At 42.3% G+C, this 20,059-nt stretch overlaps 1 protein-coding gene across 1 annotated transcript in view; it reads right to left on the bottom strand.

Annotated features, from left to right (window-relative positions):
• Positions 1-9,163: 9,163 nt before the first annotated feature.
• HOXB13 (homeobox B13) overlaps positions 9,164-20,059 on the bottom strand; it is a 70,033-nt gene continuing 59,137 nt past the window's right edge. Inside the window, exon 2 of the mRNA XM_069634598.1 lies at positions 9,164-10,175. Within this exon, the coding sequence (XP_069490699.1) occupies positions 9,922-10,175 (254 nt within the window). The 3' untranslated portion in view covers positions 9,164-9,921. The remainder of the gene's footprint in view (positions 10,176-20,059) is intronic.

The following is a 20,059-nucleotide window of genomic DNA, read 5'->3' as shown; positions in this document are numbered from 1 at the left end:
GCAATAAGCACCTCGCCGAGGCGGCATTACTGAGTCAGGTAATGCCCCGGCTCCGGGGCATTACCTGACTCAGTAATGCCCCCGCGGTTCGGGGCTTATTGCTTAAATATTGAATGCTTGACAAAATCAAAACAAAGAGACCACGACAATGAGCTGGGTTTGCCAATTACAGGTAAAGATTAGTCAAGGATGCCGACTGATGCAGGAATTCATGGAGAAGCGCCCAATCAGAAGCAGGGCTAGCCACTTGCTAAATGACGGTGAAAGAAGAAAAGGTGGCAGATAGAAACGCACAAAAAATCTCTACAAGTACAAACAACGAAATACTTCTGATGGAGGAAATGATCATTCGTAAAACATCTCCAAACCGGAGGCCCTTAATCAACATCTAAAACTCTGGCTCGAATTAAAGGTTTAATGAGGATTGAAAAGATTGCACACCTGCATTGAAAAGAAAATTATCACTTCCACATGGACACAGATTTTACAGAAGGTCGTGCTATCATCGAACCTTGCAATGGCGCCTTCATTTCAAAAGTTTCACTTGATAACATTCTTGTAGAAGAATAAGACAAAGGGCCTAATTCATGGAACTTTTAGCGGGGTGCAAAGTCACTTTGCACTGCAAAAATACACTTTGCACCACTCTGTGAATCAGGGGGTTTGTTGGCAGTGCAAAGCCACTTTGCACTGGTCTAAATGTTCCATGAATTAGGCCCTTAATATTGTTTTTTTTATAACTTTATTTACAAAACCTTAAAATTACATACATCTGAACACATTCCACAAGAAGTTAAAATTTCAAAATTATTGAAACATTTTACATAGCAACTAAATACAATACAAGATATAATCCCACCCAGAATCACAACTCCCCGTTACCACCCCACAACCCCTATATACACAAGTACAATACCAAGTCTAGTATAGCTGAAGAAATTTACCCCAAATTTTCTCGAATAAACCCAACTTCCCATCTCTACTGTAAAGTGTCTTCTCCATAGCCGCCAAGTCTTGCATTTCAGTCAACCACGTCTCAATATTCAGATTCAAAACAGACTTCCAATTTCGCAAAACAATTGTTTTACCAATCATCGTCCCTCGGAACAACCACTTCTTCTGACTCAGAGTCAGATCTTCCAATGACTCATCATCCCCCAGTATCACCATTTTGAAGTCCAAGGCCGGCAAATCCTCAATCACCTCATCACACACATGACCAACCTCACCCCAGAACAACCTCACCAACCTGCAGTCCCACATCATGTGCTCCAGCGTACCTTCCACGTGAATAAACCTCCAGCAATCCAGGCTCCCCGACATCCCTCTACTCACCATTCTCTCCGGAGTCCAAAAAACCCGATTAAGAATCTTTATCTGTCTCGACCTCTCCGTGAGCCCCAAAGAACATAACTTAACATTCCCACACATGCGGCGCCACAAGTCCTCATATATATCCAAACCATTCTTCTACCCCACTCTTCTCTCAGCTTGTCATTACCATTGCAATGCGACACAATCTCCTTATACACTCGGCTAGCCAGGCCACCCTCGCTCCCAATTGGCCTCCTAGTAAACAAACACAAATCCATTCTCCTGTCAAAGTCCACAACCCCAATCGCCCGTTTCAGCTTCACATAGTCCGAGATCTTCAAATTTAATATTGTAAGTATGGATGAGCAGACTGTTTGGAGTTTGCCATTTTCCACTTGGGGCACCCACTTCAGCTGTTATTGCAAATGATAATTAATAAGAATGAGAAACACTAAATTTAAAAAGCAAGAAAATAAACGTGACCGGGTTTGTGTGGCAGCCTTTCTGGCTTTGTGTGGGTCGTTGCATCTGTTTTCCAGCGGGCTGGGCTTGTTGACTCACGGTGTAGTGGTAACATCTAGATAGGTTGTCAGGGTATCTATCCAGTGTGATGAAGACGGTATCTATCCAGTGTGATTAAGTGGGAGAGTACACAACACACAGTGCCCTTCAGCGGAGCGGATTTGCATATTTGCAGGTCATTGCAAGGCAACAGGATGTTTCTGTTTGGTGCCCAGCCTAACGTGGCTTAAACCTAAGACCCTAAAAAGTAGAAGCATTCCCACCTGAACGGCATTCAGCGCTAGCCCGTATACTAGGCGCTTTGAAATAGAAACAGCATGTCCTCAACGGTCTCCCTCCATCTGGACTATCTGTTGTGAGCATTCTCCAGGTTCCCTCGGGGACGGGCGTGCCTCGCAAACTCTTCACAATAAAAGTAAACTATTCCAATGCTACGAACAACACTTAGTTCAAGTTTAAAACATGTAAAGCTTGTCAAAGAAAAACCGCAGCAGTGACAGATGAAACTGGGTCATGAAAGCATTTTGAAATGCAGGTTTGGCAAGGCGTACTATTGCACAGGCATTATCAAGACCTCAATGCCCGCACAAGATGTGCAAATGGGTCAACTATAGGCGTAGAAACTAAAATGACATTCATCGGGGCTGCATGTGTGGTAAGTTATAGAATGCACGTTTAATGTCAGAGGTACTTAGTTTCTAGACTAAAGTTCTGACGTGCTTTTTCAGGAAACATTTGCATGCGGTTTATGAGGTCCCAGTGCCACATTGAAATGTGTTCATTGTGTATCCGCTGAGAAGGAAGTGGCGGAGAGGCAAGTTGCGTTCCGCTGTCCTCTCAGGCTTTAACGCTACGCCCCAATCCAATTGCAGCATTAAGGTGTACACACAAAAAAGCATGCAAAGAATCTGAATACACAGTCAAAGAAAGAATGAAAGATCGTATCCTCCAAACGAAAGCAGAAAAGGGACATGTCAGCACTTAGTACCGGGGCAAGTACAACATGGGAAAGCTGCACAGGATCAAGTGCCATGTGAAACAAGCATTGGCATTTCCAACAGTTGTGGCTTGTGTGTAGGCATGGAGGTAGTAACTGACCCTTGATGGTAGCAGCTGCAAAATGGTGCCAGAGCCTCGGCATATAATATCAGTGCCTGGGAAATGCCAAATACTTATACACATGTCAAAACGGTTGGCTTTGTCAATGCTTGTTTGTAACAGGACTTCAGTGAAGGAGGCGCATAGTTCTTATAAATGGAGTGGCTGAAGGCAGACTTGGTGAAGACATTTTTGATTGCATCAGTAGCACCTTTACAGGTCCGATTAAGTCATTAACTTTCCCAACACTACTTGCAGTCACTTGGAGCTAAAAGTTTGATCGCAAGTCTTGATAGACCTAGCTCAAAGAGATCCTAGGAGGATGTGTTTTGGGCGGGGAGGGGCCAGAAGATGGTGGGAATGGCCATAGGGATTAACATAGCCATGGGCAGTCAATGAGGGTGTAAATAACGAAACAAGACCTGCAAGCTTTGTACCCCTCCTCATATGCCATTTCTCCCTACCTGTACTAAAATGCAATCGTTTCGGCTTATAGGTGGCGCTAGCGCCATGGAATAGTCGAAACAAAAACAAAAAACGTGCATTCTTGGCTTCCCAATGGAAGGAATACAATTCAAGTCGGAATTAGTTCATATGTTCGGGAAAACAAATACAAAAATGAAAATAAATCTCCTAAATGCCACTTTTTATATTGTGACTTTCTCTAGGCTGTAAGGACAGGTTCCATCCGGGGGAAATCAAGGGCAACTCACATGTTGCTGTCTGGTGACTCTTCAAACTGCGTCGTCACAAAAAGGACCATGATCGCATTTCCAGTACTGATTTACTGCATGACTTACCCTCTATGCAAACTAGTACTGACTGCACTGAATATCATCCCAAAGTTATGCTGTGTTTGCAAACTAATTGCACTCGTACTGCTAAACATTCGTAAGAAAAATAATCAGTGGTACAATGCAAAGCTGAAAAGTCTAAAACAACAATAAAGGAAGAAAGAAAAAATATGGCTTAAATCCAGAAACACAACCAATCACCAGGCAGGGAAATTAGTCTTGGAGTTCTATAAACGAGAGATCATGCTCACTAAATCTGCATCGCTGCAAAAGCAAACTGAGTTGGCTGCAAACAGACCTAAGGCTCTGTTTCTTACCATGAAGCATTTCACTATTCCTGACTGCATCAATTCAAGTTTGCCAGCGTCATTTGCAATGGCCAATGAGTTTCATTGCTTCTTCGAGGAAAAGATCAACATCGTTAGAAATAGCATGAATATCTGCCCCATCGACATCGATAGTGTGCCAGAACAAAACAAGCCCCCGGAACTTGGCAGTGTCATGCCCTAAATTCACTTTTTCCCCTGTAGGAACCAATGAAATTGTTGGCACTTCTGGAAAAATTGAAATCCACTAACTTATGATAGGTATGATATGATAGGTTATTTATAACACGCTTAATACCCAGAGGTTTCTAAATACGGACCCGGGGATCGAACCTGTGTTGCTCCATGTCGTCTTGCTTCCAAGGCGAGCATGTTGCCACTGAGCTATCTTCCCGAGACAATTTGGATTATGACCCAATTCCACCTATTTGACAAAGCAGCATGCCTCTTCCATCGGCACGGCTATACAAACAATGGTTAATGCCACATTATCTCAGTGTTGTGTTCCCCAAGACCGGAAGAAATCCTACCTTACACCCCTTTTAAAAAAGTCGACGTTGGATCATAACGTTTTATCTAATTACTGCCCAATACCCGGCCTGCTATGGCCCACCAACATTTTGGAAAAAGTTGTGGCAATTCAACTGCAGAGTTACGTGGACGAACATAACATTCTCGACTCCTTTCAGTCGGGTTTTAGACTGGGCCATGGCACCAAAACAGCCTTGGTGACAGTTTAGGACGACTTTCTGGGGGGTGCTGACGAAGGGGATGGCAGCATGATTGTCATGCAGGGCCTGTTGGCCGCATTTGACACAATTTTGAGACACTCCTGGCCAGACTGTCTTCGGTGGCACAGGTCTCGGATGAAACTCTGAGATAGTTTGTGTCTTTCCTGACCACCCGCACCTAGCAGGTGAAAATGGGGGCCTATTTATCCAACACCATCCACGTGGAATGTGGGGTGCCTCAGGGGTCCTCGCTTTCACCGCTGTTGTTCAATATCTACATCAGCACTTTGTTGAACATCTTCTCTGAGTTTGGTCTGTCGTATCATTCATCTGCTGACGACACACAGATCTACGTAAGACTCAAGCAACCTTGGGAAGCAATAGATTAAGTTGGCATGTGCCAATAAAATAAAATATTGTATGCTGGAAAATAAACTCCAGTTACATCCCTCAAAGACAGAGGTCATTGTACTTGGTCCTAAGAGACGATTAAAAAATACTGTCTAGTGCACACCCTGCCCCTCACTGTTTGGTGACCCAAGTACATTTTCGGACACAGTGAGGAACTTGGGCTGTATCTTGCAGTCGAATATGGATTGTAACTCCCAGATTAGCCAGACAGTCAAATCTATATATTATCCTAAAATATAACTGTAATGAATAGTGTTCCATGGCTGTACCGTCAAATAAATAACATTTAAAAAAAATCTATATATTATCAATTGAGACTTATAAAACCTGTCGTTCCACTCATTGCTGAGAAGGACCGTCCAATGGTAATAGGCATACTCACCAATGCCAGGTTAGATTATTGTAACACTTTCTTCTGGGGGCTCAAACATTTCAAATTAAAAGACTACAGGTTGCCCAAAATGATGCTGTCAGTTTGATTTTTTCCTTACGCAGAAAGGCAGATATTTCACAATATCGGAGGAATCTCTATTGGCTGCTAGTTCAGCAGAGAATTCTGTTTAAAGTACTGGTTTGTTCTTCAGATGCATCCATGGACTGGCACCAGCCTACTTGACTGCAGAAATCCAGGTGTACGGTCCTCAACTACACCTTCACTCTAAGGATCAGTACCTTCTGCAAGCCCCATTGACAAGAGCAACCACTTGGGGTGACAGGTGGTTTTCCTCATTTGGCCCCCGGTCCTGGAATTCTCTCCCATTGGAACTCCGAAGGATCAACTCACTGACCGTTTTCAGGAAACAGTTAAAAACACATCTTTTCCTCTAAATTGTCGTAAATGACCCAGCAGACCTACAAAGTAGTGCGGCGCAGCATCCACTGAACCAGTTATTTACATCAGGGCCTAGATGCAGCCAATGGCTGGTCCCCTCGGGGTATGCACCATGTAAATGCTCAAATCAAATCAAACGTCACATGCATCGACTGTGCATGTACCTGTGCATGAGCACTTCCTTGAGCACTGCTCTGCGGGATATGCAAATAACCTGTTAGTGGACTTTCTCCACACTCTCTGCCACCTGTTTCCTACCACTCACCTTGCTGCACATTACAGGCTGGGCACACAGCAAGCTTTTGCTGCACGCCTCAGGCAAGTTCTGCATTTAGTTTACACTCACCACACAGCGTTTTGAATTCTGCACTGCATGCATGAATACATACATTCTGGGGAGTAATAGCAAGTTCTGGGCATATGTTTGCTTTGCCCTTTGAGGCCATTACACAGATAGCGTAACATGAACATGATTACAAAGTGCTCATGACTGCATGAGCTCAGCTTGTATAGTTCTGTATTTTTGTGTTCGGCATTTTTGTAGCATAATTTGTGTACGACACCCAGGCAGGCTATGATGCACACAGAAATAAGAAAAGCAGGGAATCCGTGTGTGTACGTGGGGTAAAATGAGATGTAGACTTTATACAAAGCAGATCAACACATGAAGTCACAGTGTATACCGAGATATAGCCTGAACACAAGGACACACATTTTACATACATGAGTAAATTGTATGTAGGGAACTGGACCGCGTAGGTTTGCACTTATGTGCACACAGATCCCCTGAGTGCAATTTCTGTTATTTGCTCTAGAAAGTGGAGGTCTCCCTTTTCCACTATGCAGTGCAAATTGAGTAAACACAGCCTTCCATTTATGCATGGCACCCAGCATTTACAATGGAGTCATAAATCCTATAGAATCCACCTGCTTTTTGAAGGTGTAAAAAGCAGGCAGATTCCATAGAAATCCATTGGTTTTACACCAGCATGAAAACATCATTCTTGCATAAAGTGGCTTTTGGATGCAGATTGAAAAGGGAGGTGGAAACGTAATGCTGGTTCTGAGCCCAACCCCCCCCCCCCCCCCACTCTCCTTCCCTCAAAAACCCAGAAAAATGCTTAAGCGTAAATAAAGGTGTTAAGACAGGTGTCTTATTTATTTATGCTCAAAGCCTTGTAAAATGAGCCTGAAAGGGGTTCATAGATGACAAAATGATGAACTCAATACAGAGGGACAGTAAAGGCTTGAACTCATGGTGCATACTTAAATAGTGAAACCATAAACTCAGTGTATACTCCCAGACAAAGAAAGCACAAATACAGTGTGTAACGAGAGGCAATGGGGCCATTGCATGCAGTGGGCCGCCAACATTAGCAGTTATGCGGCGTTGAGCCGCCTGCATGCAGAGTGTCATTGTGAAGAGTAAAGGGTCTCATTATAAGTTGGCCGGTGTGGAAATAAAGAGCTGGTAATAACGTCTACCAGCACTTTTCTGGATCGGCCAACTATACGTTAGCCGGTAGGGTGGAGTACTTACCTCCAGCTCTGAGCTGCAGGTATAACCGCCACCCTACCGGCAAAAAACTGCCAATGTTACCACTCTATGGGTCCCCATGGAATGGGGAGTTACTGGCATTTCCACCACTTGGAATCTGCCGGTAGTTCCGGCAGACCAAGTGGCGGAAACGGTATTACAGTTTGCCGGTATCTCGCTGGTACTGGCAAACTTTATAATGAGGGCCAAAATCCCCCTTTCTCTTCCCTTCCATGCCCGATTTTGCAATAAAAAAAAATCTACCTGCAAATTACTCTTTGCAGGCAGTCTTTGTCAATGGATTCCTATGCCGTGCGTCTGCTCCATACCAGGTGCAAATGCAAAGTGGATTCCATAGGAATCCATTGGTTTTACCCCTGCCTGAAAGTCTCATGCAGGCATACATCCTGGTGCTCTTTGCAGATGGCGGAGCAAAGCCCTGCGGAGATGCACACTCTGCTGTGCCCCCAACCCCCGCCTTGGACGGGCACTAAAAGGAGCTAGAAAAAGTAAAAGCAATACTCCTTGCTTTTTACACTTTAATTTTGCCCTCCGCTCAGTGCAAGGAATGTTTGCAAGTGCTGCACACACAGACAGTGAAAATGTGAGCACATCGGTCACAGACAAACAATATTTTCTTCAGCATGCAGTGCATATAAGGATAAAGTTTAGAAGGTACATGGAGTACAACCTTACTTAGGGGACCTAATTCACAAAACATTTTCCAGCCGCAAGTGGATTTGTGGCCGCAAAATGCACCAGTGCCAATTGAGCATGATTCAGAGAGCAATATAACAGGCCATTTATGACTGGTCGCAGTCATTTTGCTTGGATGTAAATTGGACCATAATTACACCATGTTCACTTACGTATATCCGCAACGTTATTGGTAGGAAAAGGTGTATCTGCTGTAGTGCCCACTTTGCACAGGCTGAATGGCCCGGCAGTACGCATGAGGTTTACGCATACAAGAGATTCACAGAAGATATGCAGACATTTGCAGACATTCCAAATTGGCATTTGTTAGATATGTCTTAACCAGGGAAATTTGAAGGAACAGATTCCCTACCTCTGCGTTTTGACACCTGTTTGTAACTATCCTCCCTCTAATATTAAAGTTTGCTTGCATGGGCTTGTGGCTGTTGATTTGCTCTTTTTTTGCGACTCAACAGCATTCGCATAAGCAAAGTGCAGGAGGTGCAAATTGCGCATTTGCATGAGATGCTTTGTGAATCACCATGTTTACGCAATCGGCATGTGGTCATAATTGCAAAATGTGCCTGTCACACTTGGCATGCGCACACTGATTTCTTTGTGACTTGACTACAGTTTGCGGGTTAGACACATTGATAGGGAAGCAATGCAATAGTGTAGGGACAGAGAGTTAAATCAAATGCACAGGGTCTGCAAATCAAGGTTGTTCCGAAATTGAGACTACATTAAAAAGTACAGGCTTCATCTCTCACATCCTTCAATCTAAAGCATCATTTACCCAAATGAAGACCACAATGGAAATACACAACTCAAGTTAATCATATACTACATTTTAAAACATTGGTCTCAAACTACCTCTAATGAAAACATGTGTTTATGAAATGTTGGTTTGCACTGAATATTTATTGTAAACAAGGACACATGGGTGAGTCTACAGGAAATTATTACTGTCTCCCAGGGTATAGATCCCCCAGAAGGCTGAAATATGTCTATAATGCAGACGGAGTCGTCCCCTTCATTTAGAAATAAATTCTGTTTTTCACCAAAATCACAGAACACCTGCATTGTTTTCCTGTGATGTTTTGAATCTGATGCATTGGTAGTGGCAGGGTTGAAATCACATAACCTTCACAACACAGCTCATACATAGCAAGACCTTAGTCATTCCCAGAGAGTTCATGCCGCTAATAAGTTCCATCTTTTGGTATACATACATGTTACTGTAGACACTCTTGAAATAGTTCCAAAGCACAGCTTGAGTCACGCTTCATTTTAATCCTCCAGCAGCTAAATATCAGCATGTATTTCAAATGTTCATGGCCAGCTTTTTAATACCGGGCTTAATAATGTGGAAAGACTCTTCCTAACTGTTCCAAATTCTTTCGACAAATAACGGAAATCAAGCAAAAGGAGACTTACTCAGGATCTCAAAATCTGGCTACGTGCTTGATCTCGGGGCTAGAGTTTGAATCTTTTCTCACTCCAAGGTCAGAAATATAGCCAATAGACTTGATTAAGACATACTAAAACTTTCTTTGTACTTCAAAAACCATTCCACTTTTTCCTTTTTGAACCACAATAAGCCTGGTTTGTTGTTAATCACCACTGAGCGTTAAGTTCTGGGCCTGAGAGTTGGACGAGTCTATGTGGTGGTGGAGCTGGGCTTCATTTTGGAGAACACTTTTTTCTCCTTGACTCTCCTGTTCTGAAACCAAATGGTGATCTGTCTTTCCGAGAGATTGGTGGCGGTGGCGATCTGCCTCCGCCTGTCCTTGGTGATGAACTTGCTGCTGGCGTATTCCTTCTCAAGTTCCCGCAGCTGGCCCTTGCTGTAAGGGACCCTCTTCTTCCTGTCCCGGCGGAAGGGGGCACCTTCCTGCGGATGGCCACCATGATCTGGAACAGGCAAGGGAAAAAAGCAGGACAATAGCTGGTGAATGTCTGACAATCATTAAGGAGACAGCTTGATCATGCAAGTTAGACCTATGTGGGGACATCCCAGAACCCAGAGTGGTTTGTATGAAGTTGTATGCTCTTTCTTTGAGAAAATGTGCACAGGAGAAGAACAGATTGGCAGAGGTATTTCCTCAAAGGATGAATAGCCAGTAGGCCACAGTGCGAGTCGCAACAGATGTAGACGATAGCAGCATAGATGAAATACACCTATGCTATTGTGCATCATGCCAACATTTCTCAATTGCCTCTATATTGTTTCGACTGATTAGGACTTTCAAGACATTTGTGAGTTATAGGGATCTGTGTGATTTGCAGGAATCAAGAAATTTGAAACTGTAAAATTCCATAATTGTCTTTTATTTCTAACCAATACTTGAATGTATGGGTGGGTTTCTCCTCATACCTATATTTGACTGTGCCCTACAACAGCCCAATATGCACTCTTATCCCGGCACTCTGTTGTTTGGAAATTGTGTATTGGACAAAGACATGCAGATTGCTATTTAAAGGCTATTTTGCTTCTTTTCATAATATTCACATATGCTCAGGTAGAGAAGCTACACTAGGAAAAGGCCCAGGTGGGTGGGTTTTGAGGCAGCTGTGGCGGGCAGGGAAACTCTGGGTTTCATACATTGGTGGAGCAAAGCATATTGACTGTGTACACTAGTGTCTAACAACCTTCCGCAGTGGCCCAATGTTTTTTCTGCCCTGCCAACTCCTTCTTACCAACACATGTCTCGGGGCATTAACTGGTGCTGCCCATAAGAACTTGGTTGCCATTACAGGTATTGTTTTGCCCTTGAAGAGGGAAGTAATACCATTGCTAATCCTGAAAAAACACCTGATTTTGATGGCATTTGATCCTCATTGCAATAGAGATGATATCTTTATGCATTATGTAGAATTTTCCATTAGAGCCAAGTCACGCATAGTACAACGACACCACCTAGTAACCATCGCTGGAAGTTCACCTCCAGTTCCGAGCCACATCGGCAAGGCATTGTGGGTATGCAAATTAGCCCAAACGCAAAGACAATTTTCTGGAGGAAAAAGCTTGGAGTTTGGCTAATTTGCATACCCACAATTCCTTGCCGATGTGGCTCTGAACTGGAGGTGAACTTCCACCAATCATTACTATGTGGTGGTGCTGTGGTATGCATGGATCATTGCACTTTCACATTTCAGGTGAACGATTTGTGTGTGTGTGTGTATATATATATACTAGCTCGCATTTGCACATTTAGATATCTAGGTTTTAGCACATTTGTTTAATATGTTTTTATTGATACCCTGCAAATCATTACAGCACAAAAGATCAGTGCTAGGGTAGAGGGGAAGCAAAATGAAATCATGTTGATCAGGATAATAGGATATATTCAAGTATGTTGGTATACATGTCCGGTTGATAAACAGCAATCATATGCAATAGGAAAGTCCATTATGCCTGATGACATCGAATACATCAGTGTTGACACATCCAACTGGTAAACTGCAAGGCATAAGTTAATGTTGCATTTTAATGCACTAGACACTTTATTATGCGATGCACTGAATCCAAATCTCAGGTAAACATAGTGTATTTGCACATGGTACTAGAAATATCAAGCATTAGGTCATCCTACTGGTAAATTGCAAGGCATAAGATAATGTTGTATTTTAATGCACTTGGCACTTTGAAATATCAGGAATGAGGTTATCCAATGATGAATTTCAATGCACTAAGCATGAAACTCAGGTTTCAGGCAAACATAATGCTTTAGTGCATGGCATAAGAAATATCAATACCTCTTATTGAAAGACAACCTAGCACATTGTAAATATAGATGTCAACACAGGTTTTAAGATACAGGATCACTTGATTTTTATGAATGTATCAGGCCATGTAATGTTGCATTTCCAAGCACTAGGCACTTTACTATGTAATGCAGAAAATCTGAACTTCAGGTATAATGCAAAAAATCTGCACCGGATATTAGAAATATCTAGCACTTTATCCAAAAGCAAGTTTTGCACAAACCCTTTCTCCCCAAACCTCTCCTCTTCCCCCTTTTTCCCTTCAACACTAGACACTTTATTACAAAATGAATTGCACACATGAGCATATGGTGCAATAAGTAATTCAATATGGCCGCCACTAAGAGGCGAACAATAAAGAAGGAAGTGTTGGTCTGGTTGTTGTAACGTGGGAAAGAGACAGGAAATGAGATATAATGAATTGCAAACAGGGTGTCAATAGCAATCTGACGAAGCCCAGTTTGGGGTGAAACGTGTTATTGTGAGTTGTTACACAGGTGTACTCTCGGCTGTCCACACATCTAAAAAATAAAGAACGTTTTATAATGGAGAAAGCACAGAGCTGTGGCGTACTTTTTGGAGTGCTGTTGTGAACTTCTATTTTGCAGTTTGTTTGTTTCATATATATATATATATATTATCACCCTTGATATATAAGCATTTTGCCAATGTGTAATATTTTGTTTTTGTGTTTACTCATTACTGAACTCAAACTATATATGTATATTTGTATGCCCGATAAAGGACAAGGTTGAGTGGTTTGTCACCATAGCCCTGAGATGGCAAACGATACACTAAGAGATTTTTGTGTACGCACTTTAGTATATTATATGCACAAAATAAGCTCCTCCCACTGATTATAAATCTATAATTCACAAGTGAATTAAGGGCTGTAATTTAGGGAATTACAGCCCATAATTCACTTGTATGACATGCAAGGGTTTAAACAACTGCTATTTATGAAATACCAATAGCCAAATATGTCTTTGGCATCTCTTTCCTGATAATAAACATTTTTGACAGTATGGGGACTATCCAACTCTGTACAAGACAGTGATCAATCTCTGTGGTATATATATTCCCTGAAAAAACGTAATTAAAGCGACATTATGGTTACGTTGCACTATGAAATTCAATGAAAAAACTTTTTTAAAGGGACGTTATGGTTGCAAGTTAAACCAAAACCCCCCAGAAATCTGCCAGTTATGGTAAGCTAAGCAATCATAACTCTCACCACCACCGCGCACTGCCAAGACTAACAGCCAGGACATCACTGATGACCTCACATAACTGAGCCACTTGTTTTTGTTCACTGACATATCTAGGCCAGGTGGTTTTATTCACTGACAATACGAATATTAAAATTCAAAAGGTGCTATATATCTAGAGGTTAACCTTGCCGTATGTTCTTAAAGTACTTTCATTAGGGTTTGGTCTCAGCTCATGGCGCACATACATGGGGCAATAGGCAGATCTCATACACACAATCTATTTGTATCATGAAGATAAATTGAATGTTATTAACATTTTCTGGTGATGCTGTTCCTTTCTTCATTACTTTAGTTTCCCTGCAGGTGCCTCTGATTTCTATGCATTGTGGGTCTTCATATGTATTGTTTGTACTAGCACAAGTGTGTAGTAAGTCTTGAATTGTTAGCTAGTTATTACATGTTTAACATTACTCAAAACTCTGATAAGGTAGCATTTGTTATTTTATTATCTGAAATGACACGATTATAAATATTGTACTTCTATGGTGCATGCTGCAGCCATTGCCTATGTTTATGTATGATTAGGTTCCTGTATTAACAACGCTCCGATATAATGGGCCTCATTACGAGTTTGGAGGTAGCCATGCCATTAATAATGGCATGGCTACCCCCAAACTCAGGTCCGGCACCAGGTCCCGCGAATGGGGAATGACCAGGCCATTCCGACCTTTGCGGGCCCGGTAATTTCCCTTGCGCGGGACCAGGTGCTGGTACGTCCTTATTCTCATTTGAGCCCCCATAGGGCTCAAATGGGAATGGGGAGGACGGTAGCAGCGGTACCGTTAATAACTGGTCTGACCAGGCGTGCAGAGTGGCACCCACGTGCAGAACTCGTAATGTGGCGGCAAGGTAACAACGGCGCCGGTAGCACTACTAATGGGCCTCATTACAAATCAGGCGGTCCGGAAATAACGGTGGCAGTAAACCCGCCACCACCGTTGTTTCCGGACCGCCTGATCCCGACTCCTGCAGGCGGGAGGTGATGTTCCTGCCAGGTTTGACCTGGCAGGTTTAACACCGCCCGCCTGCAGGCGGACGAGGAAACACCGGCAGCATTACGAGATGCTGCCGGTGTTTCCATGATCCCCATTCCCATTGAGTCCGATAGGACTCAATGGGAATGGGGATTAACACCATTCCGCCTCCGTGATTCCCAGAAAACCGGGGTTGTAATGGCCCGGTAATTCCGGGAATCACGGAGGCGGAATGGTAATATGAGTCCGGCAGTAACCAGGCGGTTTTACCGCCTCGGTTACCGCCGGACTCGTAATGAGGCCCATTGTTTTGTTTAGATGAGTACATGATTTAATAGATTAAGTAGTTCATGATCGGTCTCCTGATCACCCTGACATCTTGCTACCAACATTATAAACACAACCCCTTGTAGGGACCTTTCATCAACATTAATTTCATATGTGATGTCATGATGTCATCAATGACATTTGTGATGTCATCTTTGTTGTCCTGGGTGTTAGTCTTAGCAGTGCACAGGGGTGGCATGAGCTATGGTTGCTTAGCTTTACATAACTGGTGAATTTCTGGGGGTTTTCGATTTTACTTGTAACTATAACGTCCCGTTAACAAAGTTTTTTCATTGAAGTTCATAGGTTTTAATTAGTGCAACTTAACCATAACGTCCCTTCAACACATTTTTTTCAGTGAATTTCATGGGTTTTTACCAGAGCACACTAGTTTCCTACAACTTACTAATAACATACATACCCCAATATAGCAAGATTGTTGTCCAATGTACAAAGTTTCACCTTTTTTTCAAAACTCTGATGATAACGTGCATGCGAATGCGTCTGCACTTTGCGATCAGGTCTGTGCTTCGCGGACGGTTCGGAACTGCATTTTCTGCTAATCTAGCAACTTTCAAGCTCAAAATGTACCCCTGCACAGCTCCTACACCTATTCTTTCTCATTAACCATTAACAATCTAGCACAGAGCACATATTAGCAAAACTGCTATTTATCTTAAAAAATGACATCAGCTATTGCCATCCCTCCTCCGCAAGAGCCACCACCACCAGCTGGAGGACCTACACTACAGAAAAAGTGCAGTACTTCCAACGACAATGAAGAGGACCAAGAAGATGAAGTAGAGGAAGTGTCTACCTCTAGCACCAAGAGAGAAACATGGGCATGGAAGTTCTTTACCACTGTTGGGAATATACCAAAGGGTATAGCTAACAAAGCAAAATGCACTGAGTGCAACGTTGTACTCAGTCGCAGACTACCTGGCCAGTACTCCTACGGGACCACTCCATGCGCCACCACACCCAATCCAACCACCTCAATGCTCTCAGAAAGGCTGTTCCTTTCTTGGCAAGTAGTAGGCTGTCTTCTTCCACCTCACCTTCCTCAACCAATACTGTAACCACACAGCCTACTTCTGTGGGACACAAAATCCCACCAGCTACCTTGCAAGCAATAAAAGAGGCTGTTGATTCATATCTTTCGAAGATAACAGTCCTCTGTATATAGTCCCGGGAGGATAGCTCAGCGGCAACGTGCTCGCCTTGGAAACAAGACGACACAAAGCAACACAGGTTCGATACTCAGGTCTCCACTTAGAAAACTCTGGGTATTAAGCGCGTTATAAATATGCAACTAAGTGACATATTCCTGTGACAGCGCCTCGATGCCCCCGGGCTGTGTGAGCACTTTAAAAATGCAAATAAATAAATATATACTGAAACACACCACTCTGCAGGGGGGAGCAATTTCAAAGTGCTTTTGAAGTTGTAATCAAAGAGCATGAGAAACATTGCCCCTACCTTTGATGTAACACACACGCAACATCTTCCCCTGTCCACCTGCCCCTCCATATTAGTGCGTGGTGCCTCTTCCCTAATTTCCCTCCCCACCTTAGGTTCTAACCTCTTCTGCCAAAAAGAATAATCAAAATACAACAAAAAAAGGTTCCTTTTGGGACCACCTTTGACAGTTAAAAAATAGAACAAAAAATCATAGACTCCATCTACTTTACATTTCTCAGTAAAGTACATAACTCAATAAGATTTTTCAACATTTCCAATAAAGAATTTGTTCACACCTACAGCCCAAACCGCTGGAAGGATTTTCATCAAACCTTCGGCAGTAGTGTGGATTGGTCCCAAAAGTGTACTTTTGTGAATTTGGTGTAAAACCGTCCTGTAGTTTTTTATAGCATGACCAAAAAGTAGGTACAAAATAATGAGTGATATCTGGGTTCAGTCCGCGGACTCACTTCCCTGTTTGGTCCGTGGCCGGGCCTCCGATTGGTCCATAGGGCATTGTGATGTCTGCAGACATCGTACACGCCTGATGATTGGATGGTGAAAAGTGTGATGTACGTCAGACCTTTGGAAATGCCTGCCATCTTGGATTCGCAGACAGCCACTGTTGTCCGCAAACAATTTGCAGCATATTGAAAAACACAACATTGCACTTGTCAAACTTATTAAACAATCTTTGGGGAGGTGATGGGTGATGAGTATGGAATGGGATATGGCCATAAATAGCAAAAACAGGCGTTTTTCTTCTCCGATGTTCGCAAACAGCTCAGGGACATCTGTGCTTATTTGTGCACAACAGGGTTGGTGAAAATTAGTTTGTGGATGGTTTATAACTTTGGCGCCACTCAATGCAAATACATGATACTTTGGAATTTCATTCTAGACCTGATTCTGAATGGTTGTGGAAAGTGTGGTGCTGTTCTGTCAGTAGGGAACAAAATGAGGGGGGTCCCAAAATATAGTAAAGGCTTCCAAATGTGGCGCCATTTGAAGAATCTGCACAAATGTTTGCAAACAGATTTTAGATCTAGATATAAATGTTTTTGCAAAGCTTGGTGGGGGTTTGTCAAGAGGGGGTAGAATTAGAGGGGGGTCTCAAAATAGTGTAAAGGCTTATAAATGTGAATTAGGATAAGTGGTGGATTTGAAACTGGATGTCTGTGCGCTCTTGATCCCACAAAAATTATACTCAAAGTTGACAAATTGCAGAATGCGTGCTGGCAACGATCACCTATTCCCACCAACCCATCCACCCAGTTTGGAATGTAGAAGTATAAGGATTTATGGTATGGGATGGTGATACGCGTCAACACCAGTAATAATAATGAATCAATGTCAATCAATGGATTGTGAGAAACAAGTTTAATTTAATTAAGGTTGCGAACAGCCGACACGTGTTTCGACACACTGGTCGTCTTCAAGGCCAAAATATTATTGATTCCAGCAAAAGTAAACATGAGGGCCTGAATGAGCAAGATTATCTCTCACTGATTAAATGTCCATGAGTTGTATATTGGCAAAATCCAAGTAAACCAATTGTACGGCTCGCCAAATGCCCTGAGACTCAATGGAAGTCGGTAGAAGTCACAGCATAGCAATGACATCACTTTAAATAGCTATTCTGTATCAAATTGTAGTAGCTTCACTGCAAGTTGGGATTTGTCCCTCTTATATACTGGTCCGCCTGATTTACGGGGTATATATTGTCTTCCACAAATCTACCACTATTTGATACAGAATAGCTATTTAAATTGATATTGTCAATGGGCCTGACTGTCAGCAAGGAGAAATGTGTACTATAATTTGATTATTGGGGTATGCGGCATGGCCAAAGCGGTAGGTTTGAATCGGAACAAATATTGTGCTTGCGGTCACAGCCCGAAGTGGTGGACTAGATTACAACACACTTGCACGACGAGCATTAGCAAGGACCTGAAAGCATGTTTTTGGAATATGTCTTGTGTTTATTTTTCCAAAGTGTAAGAATGTAAGTCGAAATACTAGTGATATAAATTTGGTGTCTGGGTAGTGGGTCTGGCCCTCGGCAAACACAAATGTGTACTCTGTTTTGCTCATTGGGGAATGTGGCATGGCTGAAGCCCATGCACCATGGATTTGGAGACTGGCCATGACTACATGCCATGACCACTGGCCATTGGTTACATTATTAGGGTATAGTGGACACTGAGCTAGGATGCAGGGTAGGTGCAGTGAACGATAGGAGTGGTTTGGTTGGCTGGGTCATGGTTGAGCCTTATGCTGTAGGCAATTGAACGATGATTACAGCCTACTACTTGTTAAGAAAGGAACAACCTTTCTGAGAGCATTGCAGTGGTTGGGTTTGCTGTGGCAGCGCATGGAGGTGTACCGTAGGAGTACTGCCCAGGTAGTCTGTGACTGAGTATAACGTTGCACTCATTGCATTTCACTTTGGTAGCTTTAGCCTTTGATACATTCCCAACAGTGGTAAAGAACTGCCACATGCGTGATTCTCTCTGGGTGCTAAAGGTAGGCCCTTCCTCTACCTCATGTTCATGGCCCTCTTCATTGTCTTTTGAAGCACAGCGCTTTTTTGTTGTATAGGTCCTCTAGCTGGTGGTGGTGATGGTGGTGGCTCTTGGAGAGGAGGGATGGCAATAGATGATGCCATTTGTAAGATAAATAGCAGTTTTGCTAATATTGCTCCAAGTATGTGCTGTGTGCTAAATTGTTGATGGCTAATGATTAAGACTAGGTGTAGGAGCTGTGCAAGGGTACATTTTGAGCTTCAAAGTTCCTAGATCTGCTGAAAATGCAGTTCTGAACTGTTCGTGAAGCACAGACCTGTTCCCGTAGTGCAGATGTGTCCACGGACACATCATCATGTCGTGCACGCATGCGTGTTCACGTGACACTGTCTGAAAAGTCTGCAATGACGTCAGATGTTCGTGAACATCGACAAACACAAAAACAGTGACAAAGTTGCACAAAGTGTGTAGAGGTGTTAAAAAGGATGCTAGAAGGTGGGAAATGGCAGAGTTTTAAATTGAAACTTTGTAAATTGGACAGAAATATTGCTATATTGGGGTAAGCATGATATTAGAAAGTTGTAGGAAATTTGCGTGCACTGGTAAAAAAAACATGAAATTCACTGAAAAAACGTTGTTAAAGGGACGTTATGGTTAAGTTGCACTAATGAATACCTATGAAATTCATGGTAAAAACGTTGTTAAAGAAACGTTATGGTTTAGTTGCACTAATGAAAACCTATGAAATTCAATGAAAAAACATTGTTAAAGGGACGTTATGCATACAAGTCAAACAGAAAAACCTCAGAAGCTCGCCAATTATGGTAAGCTAAGCAACCATAACTCACGCCACCACCGTGCACAAGACTAACACCCAGAACGTGAACGATGACAGTGTTGTCATCAATAACATTTATAATGTCGAGTTGTTATTGCTTAGTTTACCATAACTGGCAAATTTCTGGGGGTTTTACTTGTAACCCTAACGTCCCTTTAACAAAGTTTTTTCATTCAATTTCATAGGTTTTAATTAGTGCAACTTAACCATAACGTCCCTTTAACAAAGTTTTTTCAGTGAATATATATATATATATATATATATATATATATATATATATATATATATATATATATATATATATATATATATACATATCAATTGCTTCTAGTTACATGCTAAATTCAAACACCAACGGCTATATGGTATTGCAGTTTGTATGTGTAACCATAGGCATTTAATGTCATTGTATGATATTAATCGTGGTTCAGAATTATGCACTTTTTATGTTTTTATAAAATGTGAAGTGATTTTGTATAATTTAAAGATATGATGCCACTTCACTTGATTATGGGGATTTGAAAGCATTTGAGGCATAATAAAGCACACACGCTCACTCACATGTTTATATATTTAATTGATAAAAAAGTTACTACCTACAAACAGTAAAGTCTGCACACATTGGAAATGTCAA

This window comes from Ambystoma mexicanum, chromosome 13 (genome assembly GCF_040938575.1).
Source record: "Ambystoma mexicanum isolate Mex_15411 chromosome 13, UKY_AmexF1_1, whole genome shotgun sequence".
Taxonomy (NCBI): domain Eukaryota; kingdom Metazoa; phylum Chordata; class Amphibia; order Caudata; family Ambystomatidae; genus Ambystoma; species Ambystoma mexicanum.
Note: the sequence above shows the minus strand (reverse complement) of the source record. Positions and strands in the feature narration are given on the sequence as shown.